Source organism: Danio rerio, chromosome 7, assembly GCF_049306965.1.
Source record: "Danio rerio strain Tuebingen ecotype United States chromosome 7, GRCz12tu, whole genome shotgun sequence".
Classification (NCBI taxonomy): domain Eukaryota; kingdom Metazoa; phylum Chordata; class Actinopteri; order Cypriniformes; family Danionidae; genus Danio; species Danio rerio.
In genome coordinates, this window is record NC_133182.1 from 23467351 (window position 1) to 23481201 (window position 13851).

At 36.4% G+C, this 13851-nt stretch overlaps 2 protein-coding genes across 9 annotated transcripts in view; both read left to right on the forward strand.

Annotated features, from left to right (window-relative positions):
- Positions 1–10812, forward strand: part of htr2cl1 (5-hydroxytryptamine (serotonin) receptor 2C, G protein-coupled-like 1) — a 78656-nt gene extending 67844 nt beyond the window's left edge. For 3 of the 4 annotated variants that reach the window (XM_017356782.4, XM_073905907.1, XM_073905909.1), the window contains one exon: positions 8270–10812. In XM_017356782.4, the coding sequence (XP_017212271.1) occupies positions 8270–9231 (962 nt within the window). In that variant the 3' untranslated portion in view covers positions 9232–10812. 4 annotated transcript variants of the gene reach the window in all.
- Positions 10813–12439: 1627 nt separating this feature from the next.
- Positions 12440–13851, forward strand: part of zgc:109889 — a 47093-nt gene continuing 45681 nt past the window's right edge. For 3 of the 5 annotated variants that reach the window (XM_005172284.6, XM_009303058.5, XM_073906564.1), the window contains exon 1: positions 12440–12692. The gene's annotated coding sequence lies outside the window, so the exon portion shown is untranslated. 5 annotated transcript variants of the gene reach the window in all.

Consider the following 13851-nt stretch of genomic DNA (forward strand, 5'->3'; position numbering starts at 1 on the left):
AATGTTTAAAAATCAATGAAATCATAAGTCTCAAACAAAAAAGCCTCAGTCTCAAACCAAAAAGATTCCAATGACTGCACCTGCTCATCTATGGAGAATGGTTATTGTGATTTCACCAAGCAGATCATGTTCCTAGATTAACATTAATGTTGATCCTGGAACAACATTCCAATCACCCAATCAGAATTAAGGGATAAGTTTACCGTTTATGTTAAGTTTAGGCTTATGATTAGGTTTATGCACTTCTACATGACTGCTATCCAAGATTATTCCCCTTTGATTAATGGGAATTAATGGGAATAATTTACAGTTATGGTTGGGTTTAGAGGAAGTGAATAAGTTTGAATTATATATTCAAACAAAAATGATGTTCCAGGATCAACATGTTAATCCAGGATCGCATTGTACTGGATGAAATCACACCCACCTTGAAGAATAAGGTCAATATGCAAATGTAACTTGGTTAAATATATTTAAAATGCTTTTTTATTCTTTTTTATTATTTTTACAGAAATGTGAGCTCTATGATTTATTTGGTGTACAAAAGTTTTTTTTTTTATGTTGACTACAGGCTTTGTACTTCACTCGTGTCACAGTAAAACATCCTCAAATTTTTTAATTATTGCCATTATAGGCTAGGTAAAACATCTATTTTTGGCACATAGATACATGCAAGACATCCTTCAAAACTGTAAAAAAAATCATTCAAAAAGGTTTACATTCATTTGTGTATAATAATATGCCAAAAATAAAACACTGTGCCTTTGTAAGGGAATTACAGCATTATTTTTCTATTATTTTTCCTCTCCGTACACAGAGATAGTCTACTATAGGTGCACGACACATTTCTGTTGTTGATGCTGCTATTTGATTTTAATTTAGCATTCCAATATTATCATTTTAGAGTTAATGGCCAAAAAATACAATGAAACCAAAAAATAAATCAAACAAAATAGACACCCCAAACTGTGGCACTAGGTTTATATCAATAATAGCTTAGATTTAACTCACTTTCACATTTATTTGTTTACTTTTTTGGAGGAATCCACTTGCTAAGTCATGACGTTTTTTTTTCAACACATTTTTAAACATAATAGTTTTAATAACTCGTTTCTATTAACTGATTTAGTTCATCTTTGCCATGATGACAGTAAATAATATTTGACTAGATATTTTTAAAGACACTTCTTTACAGGTTAAAGTGACATTTAAAGGCTTAACTTGGTTAATTAGGTTAACTAGGTAAGGGTAATTAGGCAAGTTATTGTATAACGATGGTTTGTTCTGTAGACTATCGAAAAAACTATCTTAAAGGGGCTAATAATTTTGTCCTTAAAATGCTGATGGCTTTTATCCTAGCCCAAATAAATCAAATAAGGCTTTCTCCAGAAGAAAAAATATTATCAGACATTCTGTGAAAATTTCCTTGCTCTGTTAAACATCATTTGGGAAATATTTAAAAAAGAAAAAAAAAATGTAAAGGGGGGCTATTAATTGTGACTCCAACTGTATATTGTGATCATGATTTTCTAAAGTATTACATCGCTTTATAAATGTTTATTATTACCATTTGTTGAGTCTCCCCAACAGCTTGATATGTCGGTTGGACCTGGAAGCCACTTCACATGACGTCAAACTTAACAAGTGGCTACAACTTATACTGTATATTTCAACAACCAGATGCATCAAGGTGTTCCAGACCCTCCTGAAGTGGTTTAATTAATTTGATCCACTGTATATCCACCTTAAATGATTTTTGGGGGGCATTTACACCTACCCTTTTCAAAATTGGATTGCTAACTGATCAGAAACAATGCATGAAGTGATCAAGTGTAAACAGCCCCTTAATGTCAGACTGCACAACAATCAAATTTCACCAAACACAGACTTACCCAGAGTTAGTTGAAATCATCCATGGATGGCACAGTAAGTAACACTCATTCTAAAATGATACCTCTTCACAACATAATCTGTAGCGCTCATTTTGCTTATAACATGAATTGATAATAAACCAGAAATGACTGCACTTTCAGATTTAGTGCCCTTATTAGCTCTTAGTTTAATAGGAAAGTATGTTAAAACGTTGGAAACTGCCCAAACTCATTTGGAGTGAATATTAATTTGCAAGGACCTTCCATTGGCTGTCGGTGAACATGTCAAACCAATAATGAAAGACCCCAAATTTTAGTCTATGATTATAGGTATTTGTTGACTAGAATAGTGCAAAGAAATGCCTGAAAAACCTTGAGAAGAAAAGACAAGCACACCATTATTTTCCAGTCTCAGTTGAGGTCTTTATACTGTTGTACAACAGTACCATTCACACCTACTAAAGCCACTGTAAGTCCACTGCCGTCTATTACTGCGATCTATTTCATTGTTTGATGCTGCCAGATTATGTTGTTGGGGTTTCTTGAGCCTCCAGCTGGGTCTAAGAGGCCACTCTGATCCACCACAATGACAATTATTTGAACTGACATGGCATAAACAAGCAGCGGTTTGGTGATTGTAGTGATTTTCTCTATTCTCACACAGAGAAGCTCCTCTAAATTCAAAGCTTGGATTAATTGAATGTTGTGATTGGCAATCAGATACATCTATAGTCAAGATCATCACATACTGCTCAATAAAGTAAACCATAGTCTGTCATTGTGTGTTTATTGCTAAGGAATTTCTAGGCTAATGCATTAGCGCCCTCTAGAGTCTGACTTTTGACATCTGATGTAAGGTGACCATGAGTTATCTGATCCAGCAGCTGAGAATTGAGGGTTTTAGTCTGCATAGACTGATTGATTTGATGGCTGTTGTTTGAAGTTTGGAGGATTACATTTTTTTAGAATTGAAGAATATAAATATTGAATACTCTCCAGCTTTCACTCTCCTACGTTTCCTTTCACTAAACAGTCTAGAAATGATCAAATCTGAACTTGCTTTTCTTTGAAATTAATGCAAGCCTACACACTCATCCGGATATGCTGTCTCTCTTTCTCTCACCCACACAAGCTTTTCCTTATTTTTTTTTTTACTGCGTCAATCTCATTGTATGCTGCAGTGTTATTTTAAGGTTATTCAAATACATTTTAAGTATTTATTAATATTTAGAATAAGCTTTTTTTATTCAATTCAATTTGTTTATTGTCATGTGCACAGTGAGGAAACTTTCTTATATTTTAATTTGGCTGTTAACTTTGGAGGGTAATTAGAAATGATAGTTTGTTATATTTCTAGTTTAAGACATATTTAGTTTACATATGTTGGTTTTACTCATTTTAATTTAACTTATTTTCATTGTTCATCCAATATTTAGAACGTCAGGTGATGCAAAACATATTTTTTTAAAATATAAAAAAGATAATTTGCTGTAAATTTACTCAACTTCAGACCATCCAAGATGATCAAACATTTACTTCAGTAAAACATTAAGGATGAATTTTACCTAAAACTGTGGTCCTTAAAACTTCAAGTGATTGGCTACTAAGACTTTGAGAGTAAAAATGAACAATTATGACTCTCAGTTCCGTACAATACCTTAAGGTCTTATAAAGCTAAACAATCGATCTGTGTTACTGTGCATTCACAGCGAGGCGGTTAGAATGTCAAAGTTCGCTCTGGCCACCTTGACAACAACACTGTCTGCCTTCCCTGCTTTACGGTAAAGTCTACACCGGATACACGGCCGGCCGGAAGTGCCATATTCACATCAATTTACGGTAAAGTCTAGATTGGATATGCGGCCAGCTGGAAGCGCGATATTCAAATCAATATAGTAATTTTTTTATGACTCTGTATAACAATATAATTAGTATTTTTACAGTACTGTAACAGTTGGGTTTAATGTTGTGGTGGAGGTAGGCGTTAAATAAAAAAGTATTTATTGGGTAATTTAATAGATAGCATAAATAATGCTTGGTACAACTACTATATTTTTACGTTACTGTAATGGTTGAGTTTAGGGTTGGGGTGGGATAAATGTTAATAAAATACAATAAATGAGAAATTTTACAAATAATTAAAATGATTCTTAACTTCCGGCCGCAACAGTATCCGATCTAGCAACAACCCCGGACTAGCAACAACCCTGCTCCACAGGTGAGAATGTCAAAATTCACTACACTTGATTTCATGTTCATGGGAACCGGTGCAACATAGCAGCAAATCAGCTACATTCCCGCATAAAAAAAAGTGCTTTCTAGCGTGAAAATGTTGCACGTTTTTTATCAGATTCATTCAACTATGGAAGATAGATATAAGATTGTTGGGTGTGGTGTGGCTTTGCTCCACTTATCCAATATGTGTCCATATGTCTAAAGCAGCAATACTGTTTTGTACTGTTGTTATAGTTAGCATGGGATTTCCGCCTTTTTTATGAGAGAACAAAATATATATATATAACATTAATGCACATCAGTAACTCTCTAGTATCTTTTTTATTTATGTCACTGTAAGAAAACATCGTAAATAATTGGAAATTAGTCAACTGTAATAATCAAACCCTTGGGAAGAACTGTGGTCGTAACCAAAGTTCACAGGTCTGTGTTCTCTGGAATCCTCTCAAGAGGTGGACATCAACATTCCAATTGTTTGGGTTGTGGCCGGAAGTTAACGAGAATTATTTATATTATTTATTAAGTTTTCGGGCGAGGCAGTGGCACAGTTGGTAGTGCTGACGCCTCACAGCAAGAAGGTCGCTGATTCGAACCTCGGCTCAGTTGGCGTTTCTGTGTGGAGTTTGCATGTTCTCCCTGCCTTCGCGTGGGTTTCCTCCAGGTGCTCCGGTTTCCCCCACAGTCCAAAGACATGCGGTACAGGTAAATTGGATAGGCTAAATTGTCCGTAGTGTATGAGTATGTGTGTGTGTGGATGTTTCCCAGAGATGGGTTGCGGCTGGAAGGGCATCCGCTGCGTAAAAAAATTGCTGGATAAGTTGGCGGTTCATTCCACTGTGGTGACCCCGGATTAATAAAGGGACTAAGCCAACAAGAAAATGAATGAATTTATTAAATTTCCCATTTATTGTATTTTATTAACATTTACCCCCACCTCAACCCTAAACCCAACCATCACAGTAATGTAAAAACAGTAGTGTACCGAGTATTATTTATGTTGTCTATTAAATTACCCAATAAATTGTGTTATTTAACACCTACCTTCACCCTAGCCCTAAACCCAACCATCACAGTACTGCAAAAATATAAATTATTGGTTTACAGTGTCAAAAAAATGATGCTATATTGATGTGCTTATTACACTTTTAGCCAGCCTCGTATCCGATCTAGACCTATTGCTTGCCGGCGAAGCGCGTCATAGCTCATTAACATAAAGTTGACTTGATTTCAACTCTCCTTGATGCCTACACCATCCGCAGACACACTGAGCTGCTCCTCGTTGCTTATCGTTGCTGGCTCCCATTGAAAACGATTGACTTCTGACTACTTTGATGCTCTCGCCGACTTTGGTGTGAACACACAGTTAACAGTTTAGCCTATCCAAATGAACAGCTATTATAAAGAAATTGAATCAAGTTATCAAAGCTCATTAATCTTTTCTTCATTGTATAGTTTAGACATTTTGATTAATGAGAAGCAAATGAATTTCTCATTTAGATTTTTCGTTTGATCACATTTATAATGTTCATTAATATTATTCGTCATGCACACATCTATAATGAAAGCATTCGATTGCTTTTCTAACTTTTTATGCTCATTTAAAACTAAATTTGTAGTCTTTAAAAAAAACCTACCAAGATCGACATGTTTAGATTTTATTATAACTATTAATGTTATTATTATTATGTGTATATGTCTGTTCAAACACACAACCAAAATCCAGTGTCCACTTTTCAGTGTTCAGATTTTTTAGGTGTTCAGATTTTGTTTGGGAAACAGCATCTATTTATCACTATAGAGCACGTCAACTGACAGTCACGCACTGCTACATGAACTGACTGTTTTGAGGATTGCATAGTAGGGTTGGAGGTACCTGTAATGGAAAGGAAGGGAATCCCTCCATTTTTTATTTATTTCAAATTACTTCCACGCCTAAAAAAAAAGGGTTGCGTATAGGGACAATCTTGTATACGGCTCTTTGACGTTTATTGCCACCCATGTTCACCGCTGGTCGGTACGGGCCCTTTGACAACATTTCGTGGGTGTTGTGGACGAAAGTGAAGAGCTGGAGGGTGCCGGGTAAGGGTTTATTCTTGTTATTGATTCTGCCACTATGCTGACACATAGATATTTGTAGCTCCGCCCTCTTTTGAAAATAGCACTGGGAGTACAATCTCATTTTAATTTAAAGCGATAATCACCAAAATGGCACAATACGCATCAAAGCCTAAAAGGGGCTGTTTTAAAGAGTTATAAAACATTATTTGTGGAGTATTTTGAACTGACGTCACACAAACACTGGGTACAACAAAGACTTATCTTGCAGCTTGTAAACAGGGGCATAATATGTCCCCTTTTAGACATTTGCATGATAGTATTGTTGTAAATAATGTCCAGGATTTTTCTTTTGCACAGAATGATTCTGCATGAGGAGTCATAGTCATTTTGTTTGTATTTGTATTTTAGCATTTTTTTTTTACTCTTTAACTGCCAGTAGCCTTTGACTTCCATTTTATAAACAGTTAAACCCCATGGTTTCAGATTTAAAAAAATATATTTCTTAATATTCTACCAAAGAGTCATCTATATCTTGTATGGGTTGAGGATGAGTAAGAACATCGCATGGTGATCAGTTTAACAATAACAACTCTGTCCCATCATCTTTTATGTCTCTTGTTTATCTATTTACTCCACAGAGGGTTCCTGTCTCATTTGCTAATATTAGTTAGCCGTAGTAATGACAGTGTGGATGACAGAGAGTTCACACATCTAACCTCTCTCCCGTTTGAACGTGAGCTCAATGTTTATTTGATTCTAATCTGGATGCAAAACAGCTAGTTTGACAGTCTGATTCATCTGCTCTAATTAAATAAATGATTCTCTCTATCAACCATAAGGACAACTGATCTAGCTGAAAAAGAGAGGGTTTGTCTCAGAAATAGATCTTGTATGGTCTGTTGTTCTTTTTGTTCTTCAGCATCTTGCATTCCAGGTGACTGATTATATTTTATTTTAAAGTCTGCAAAAAATCTGAATTTCACACGGACTAGCTCACATTGTTATTTTTAAGGTGAATAATTTATCTGAGGGGGCGACACAGTGACTTAGTTGTGAAGGTCGCTGGTTTGAGTACCAGCTGGGTCAGTTGGCATTTCTGTGTGGAGTTTGCATGTTCTCCCCATGTTTGTGTGGGATTCCTCCGGGTGCTTCGGTTTCCCCCACAATCCAAAGACATGTGCTGTAGGTGATTTGAATAAACTAAATTGGCTGTAGTGTATGTGTGTGAGCGCAAGAGTGTGTGGGTGTTTCCCAGTGTTGGGTTGTTTCTGGAAGGGGGGGGAGGTATTTGTGGTGTTAGTACCATGGACTGGTGGTGGTGATCACATACTACCAAAGTTGATGACCGGGGAGCTTGGGGTTGGATTATAATGGAGACGAACCAAAAAGTTGAGAAAGGGTGGGGGGACAGGTTATTTGTGGTTTTACTACCAAAGTTGATGACTTGGGGGCGGGGGGGGTTGTTTGGGGTTGGATGATGTTGGAGACGAACCAAAAGGTCGAGGAAGGGTGGGGGTTGTTATTCGTGGTATTACTAACTGTACCAAGGACTGGATTTCGGAAGTGATCAGATACTACCAAAGTTGACGACTGGGGGGGTGGGGGTTGGGTATTGTTGGTTGGAGACGAACCAAAAAGTTGAGGAAGGGTGGGAAGCAGGTTGTTTGTGGTTTTAGTAACTGTACCATGGACTGGGTTTCGGGTGGAATTATGGGAGACTCATGGGAAAAACGTGACTGTTAGGAAGATGGTGTTTAAAGCCCAGCAAATGACTTTCAAGCCGCCGTGCTTTCCCTCTTTGTGGGTTGTTTGGCCATGCCCCCCTCGTAATAATAAGATTTTACTTTTTTAATGCTATCTAACATTATTTGAATTAATCCTGAAGCACTTCCCAGAATTAATTGATTTTACATTAATCAGGTGACGATTAGACATATTGGTCTTCAGTTGTCACAACTCTCAATATGACTCTGAGTTTGCTATGAGGGAATGAAGTGCAAAAGGAAGCTCCGCCCATACTCTATAGTCTGTTTTAGTTGGAATTACATTAGTGGAATTACTTCCAGTTCAGGCAGACTCTAACATTCTCTGTTACTTTTCTGCAGGTATCTCAATGCCCATTCCAGTGATTGGACTGAGTAACAGGGAAAAGGTCTTGAAGAATGGCATCTGTGCTCTAAACGAGGAACTCTTCATACTGGTTGGCTCTTTTGTTGCCTTCTTTATTCCTCTGGTCATCATGGTGGTCACATACTGTCTCACCGTCCAAGCACTTCAACGCCAGGCCACAGTCTTCCTCTATGAGGGCAAAGCTTCTTCCCAGCAGCCTTTGCAGCCTCCAGCTCCACCTTCTTCCCAGTTGGTCCCACCCTTGGCTCCATCTCGTCGCAGCAGTCTGAACTGCTTACGGATCAGCAACAGCGATGGAAATACACTCGGTTTGACCGTGCCCCCAGACACTATCTCAATAATCCCAAGTTCAGAAGCGCCATCTCAAATGAATTCACCCGCAGGACGGGACCCAGCTGGAGCTCATGGACGACGGGGGATGATGCAGGCCATCAAGAACGAGCGGCGAGCATCCAAAGTGTTGGGTGTAGTGTTCTTCCTCTTTCTATTCATGTGGTGTCCCTTTTTCATCACTAACGTACTGTACGTCCTCTGCCATAGAACCTGTAAGGAAACTCTACTCACGGAACTGCTCAACGTGTTTGTTTGGGTGGGTTACATCTCATCAGGGGTCAACCCTTTAGTGTACACTTTGTTTAACAAGACCTACCGAAGGGCGTTTTCAAACTATATGCACTGCCAATACAGACACGTAGGGCTTAAACCCATCACTATAAACGTTCCATGTCCATCCCATGCGGTAGTCACACCTATTCTGATGTGTGACAAAGTTTCCATTGACCGGAATAGTAACTGCCGCAATGGGGATGGGAATGGAATCCGAAATCTGGAGACTCTTGATATAGACACTGACACCGGACTGGAGTTGAAACCTGGAATATCAGAGATCTCTATAAGCAGCGGTCACAGTCACACAGAACACACCAGCAGTGTCTGAAAACAGGACAGGGAGTGACCAAGCTTTAAGTGTGGAGATGCTGTGCCCATGAAAAAAAATGTTACTCTGATGAACCGTCTCCTCAACCTCAGCTGTAACACAGCATAGAATGTATGCTGAATTAGCTCCAGAAACAATAATCTGACTGAGGTCAGAAAAGTGAGGGGGAATGTAACATGAACGAGTGTGTGTTTGTTTGTGTTAACAGGTTCAGATGTTTGAATGCCATTAAGTAATGCATGAACACCCAGTCTCTTATCAAAGCAGCACTGGACATTATGAGACTGCAGTCCATGCAAGATAGAGTGATAGCGTCCTCTTGTGGTCGATCGAGTAATTACAAAACAATCTAGTGTGAATCCAAAAAGTCCCTGTCATCCAAGCTAGTTGCATTACAATGGATGAAGCTATGCTGTCTACATACACTTGCAAATCAGATCATTCTTTGTGTAACTTGTAAACATATCCAATGCTACATGCTGAATCCTTTGAGTTGCAGTGAAACAATAATACAATATTCGGGTCATCATGTATTTCCTGCTCTAACAATGTAGAGGAAATGACTGCAGTTCTTTCCTCTGACCCAGAAATCTGGACCAAATTAAATTAGACAAAAGGGTTACATCATACCTATCTTAAAACTTTAAAACAAACATTCAAAAATACTAAAGACACAACAAATATGGCTTTAGTTTTGTTTTTAATGCAGTCCAAATTTGAAGCTTTATTTTTCTTCAGTTTTTATTGTTCAAGGACCGCCCAGAGGCCATCTGACTGACATGTATAGAAACCAATCCCAGTTTGTTTTGTTCCAGGACTTTTAAGGGATCTGAAAATGACAAGAGTAGTATAACTTTAAAAAAGTCTATGCCTGAAAGACTCGTTTGAAATCCCAGGGTTTAGTTGTACTTGTAAGTTCTAATTGTCACTTATATAAACACAATGGCTTTCCATATGAAGATGTATGGCATTATGATGGCTTTTTGTCCAGTTGAACAGTTAAAGAACGAGATGTGCCTCTCATGGAAATCCTGTAGATTTCATATAATTAATTGATGATTTCAAAAGTCTTTCCAGTTTTGTTTTCCATAATCAGCAGATATGCCAGCAATCCGTGGGTGGCCCAAACTGCTTCTCAAGGATAGTTTTTCAGCAGGTATTGAAGTAATTCAGCTCTCCTGTGAATGTAAGGTTTGTTGTGTGCTGCCTCATCAGTTGGTCATGACAGAGCGAGAGAAGAAGCAAAATTGCACAAGAGACATGAGTACTAATATCATTTACTTTATATGGACATTTATTTGGTGTCCATGGCAACAGATGTTGGTCTGCAAGACCAAAAATTATCATTTGAGGATGTCTAGGAACAAACAATGTAAAAAGCTGTAAATTTTTGCTGTTTTCCTGTGTAGAGCCTTAGAATTTCTCCTCTATCACCTACCCTTGCTCAAAGTCCATTTTTATACCATAGCCTGTGAATGTTTACCAGATCCTTTTTTGTTTAAAAAAACATCCTTGCAATGTCATCTTTTTGTGAAGCTGCTATTTATTTAATAAAAGACAATTCTCATTCATTCTGCAGCATACCTCAGGGTGGTAGTCATTGTGTTTTGTCAATTGAAGCATATCCAGCATGCATGTCATTTGTGTACATCTACTGAAAATGGAATCTATTTTTTCCAGGACCATGGACAGCGCCAGATGTGACAATAGACAGGAAATCTTTACACTGCATTGCATTTTTACCCTTTGGTTTAGACCATTTTTACACACACACACAAAAATAGTTAATGGATGATTTGTAACAAAATCATTGTTCTGTGCATGCTATCTCTAGTTTGCAATCTATTTTGGTATTTTGCCTGTACATTTATATATTTATATATATATATATATATATATATATATATATATATATATATATATATATATATATATATATATATATATATATATATATATATATAAAATAAATATTATTATTAATATTATTATTAAATAATATATAATAAATAATATAAAATATTAATTTGGTTGTGTAAACTTTTTAATCAATCAGCCACATTACATTACACATAACGACTCAGTTTATTAAAACTACTTAAAGTGAATGTATTGTCTGATTAATTATTGCCTTATATTATTAATATTATTATATAAAATCTATTATCTATAAATATCTATGAATCTTAATATATTTTATAGCATATTTTACTAAAAACATTGTGCTGGTGTTGTCTTCAAGAAGATAGAGATTGTTTTACTGTTAAATGTAAGCCATTTTTTTTTTTACATTTTGTGTCAAAACAAAGTTCAGTCCATTTTTATCCATTTTATAAGACTGGCAATGCTGCCATCTATTGTTAGAAATATGAATAAACATAATATGAAACACATTACTCATAATAATTTGAGCTCTAATGTGCAGAATTTGGATTTACACTCTAATATGCAAGAACACATTCCTAAATTGTTAAGTGAAGAGTTTCACTATAGAAAAACTCATACATTTTATTTTACCTGCTAGCAGGGGCGGATTTAGTGATTGGGGGGCCCTAAGCAGTTCCAGCCATGGGGCCCAACAGTCCTAAAATGTAACCATTGTAGTTTTATTATTTATGTATTTACTTATTTATTTATTTTGAAGTGTTTGTCTTATATCACTGAATCTTCCATGTTCTATCTTAATGAAATCTCTACATTTTAAATTCTTTGTTTTCTTAAAATGAATTTACATTTTTTTTTAATATTTAAAATAATGAATTGTTTTAAAAACTGAATCTTTACCTGACTTGACTGCTCCATGACTAGTAGTGTAAGAGGAATTTGTGCAGATGTTGTAGTTACGTTACATTTTGATTTGTTAGACCCTCACCATACAAAATATGATTAAAAAATAATGTTGTGTGTATAATTTATACTTCTAGGCAATTATTGGCGGCCCCCAAATTTCCTGAGGCCTTAAGCGGCAGCTTACTTTGCTTACTGGTTAAACCCCCCCCCTGCCTGCTAGCTTACTTTTTACACGGGCTTCACGCGTGGCACTGGCGTTAATCAAACGATATCACAACATAAAACTACTCAATAAAATCTACCTTACTGAAGGGATCATTTTTGCAGAGATTTTCTGAGGTAAAGCAGGTTTTTTTTCTTCCTCCGCGGGCCGCGGCTTCAGATTGTGCTTATGTTGGTGGGAGGTGGTCATGGCTTCGTTGTGCGCATGCGCTCAGAGCAGCGTTTGTCGCGCTCGAGCAGAAGACTCGACGCTGTCAAGGAAACGCGCACGCTGGACGCATCGCTCCGAGATTTACAAACAACCCAACCTGTCTCGCGCATCGTTATTCACAGCATCCTTTGCAGAAATAAACATCATTTGACCGACGTATGCGATGTAACAAAACAGAGGAAGAGCGATATTAGGATTGAAATCAGAAAGACGCCTCGCCAGCGCTTGATATACACAGGTAAACGGGCTTTTTAATCGGTTTTGCATCTCTCATGGGCTCGGACAAAGCTGAGCTGCTAACGCTAACGTCGTGAGCAAATGCTGTGTTTTGATGAAACGAAAAGGCTGTGGTGTGTTTGGTGTGTTGTATGTGTTATGGCCGGGACAATGATTTATGCTGTTTCGTAAAAATGTTAATAAAATGGGATGTACATTTTATTTTTATTTGCTTTGGCGAGAGATCATGTGGTACGAACAAAAAAAATGTCTGGGGTTGACTGAGGCTGGGAACTTTGTTTGTAACTGCGACGTTATACATCCATATTTTTATGTTTACATAATTTATCAATCCTAAGTGGATTTTGTATGATTAAAGGTCCACAATTCCATATGGCTAAATGGTTTGTGAGGTACATTGTATTAAGCCATCAAAGCCAAAATATGATGAAATTAGGACTATTATAGATTTTTTTATTTCCTTTTTTATTGAGGTAAAGTTGGTTTTATATTCACACATTTGGACTTTCTCCTTAATAATAAAATTTTAAAAAGGTGTTCTTAGCAAATTCTCTATTGTGAAATCATATAAGCTGCCACTGACTATCAAAGTACAACATTGTTTACAGTCAAATAAAAAGTGCTAATGTTGTTTTCAAGTCATATTTACATGTGATTTCAGACCGAATATTCAAAGTACCTTTGTACACAGTATAGGGAACATGTCACAAGTTTTCACTGAACAAATATTCAAATATAAAATTGACTTTAGCTTAATCCTTTTTTTTTTCAGTTGGATGTCTTAAGTGTTTGTGTTAAAGCATGTAACGTTACTTTGAGTTATTTAAAACAGATGTATAAGTTTTGGATGGGACATTTTTCAAATAAAAATGTTTGTAACGTGAATATATAGATATATTTATAACTATGATGTACTAGGGCTGGGTGATTTGGCTTAAAACCAAATTCTCTATTAATTGAACATTTTAACTCGATTATGAATAATGAATATATACTTACATATTACAGATGGGAGATTTTTAAATGAAGGGTGTGTTACTTGATTTTAAAATAATTGAAAGAAACACACTATCTAGTATCTAAGATTATTTGTTGAACATCAACTTTGTACAAATAAAATTAAAGCACACATTTCCTAAAACGAACAATCACTTTTTTAC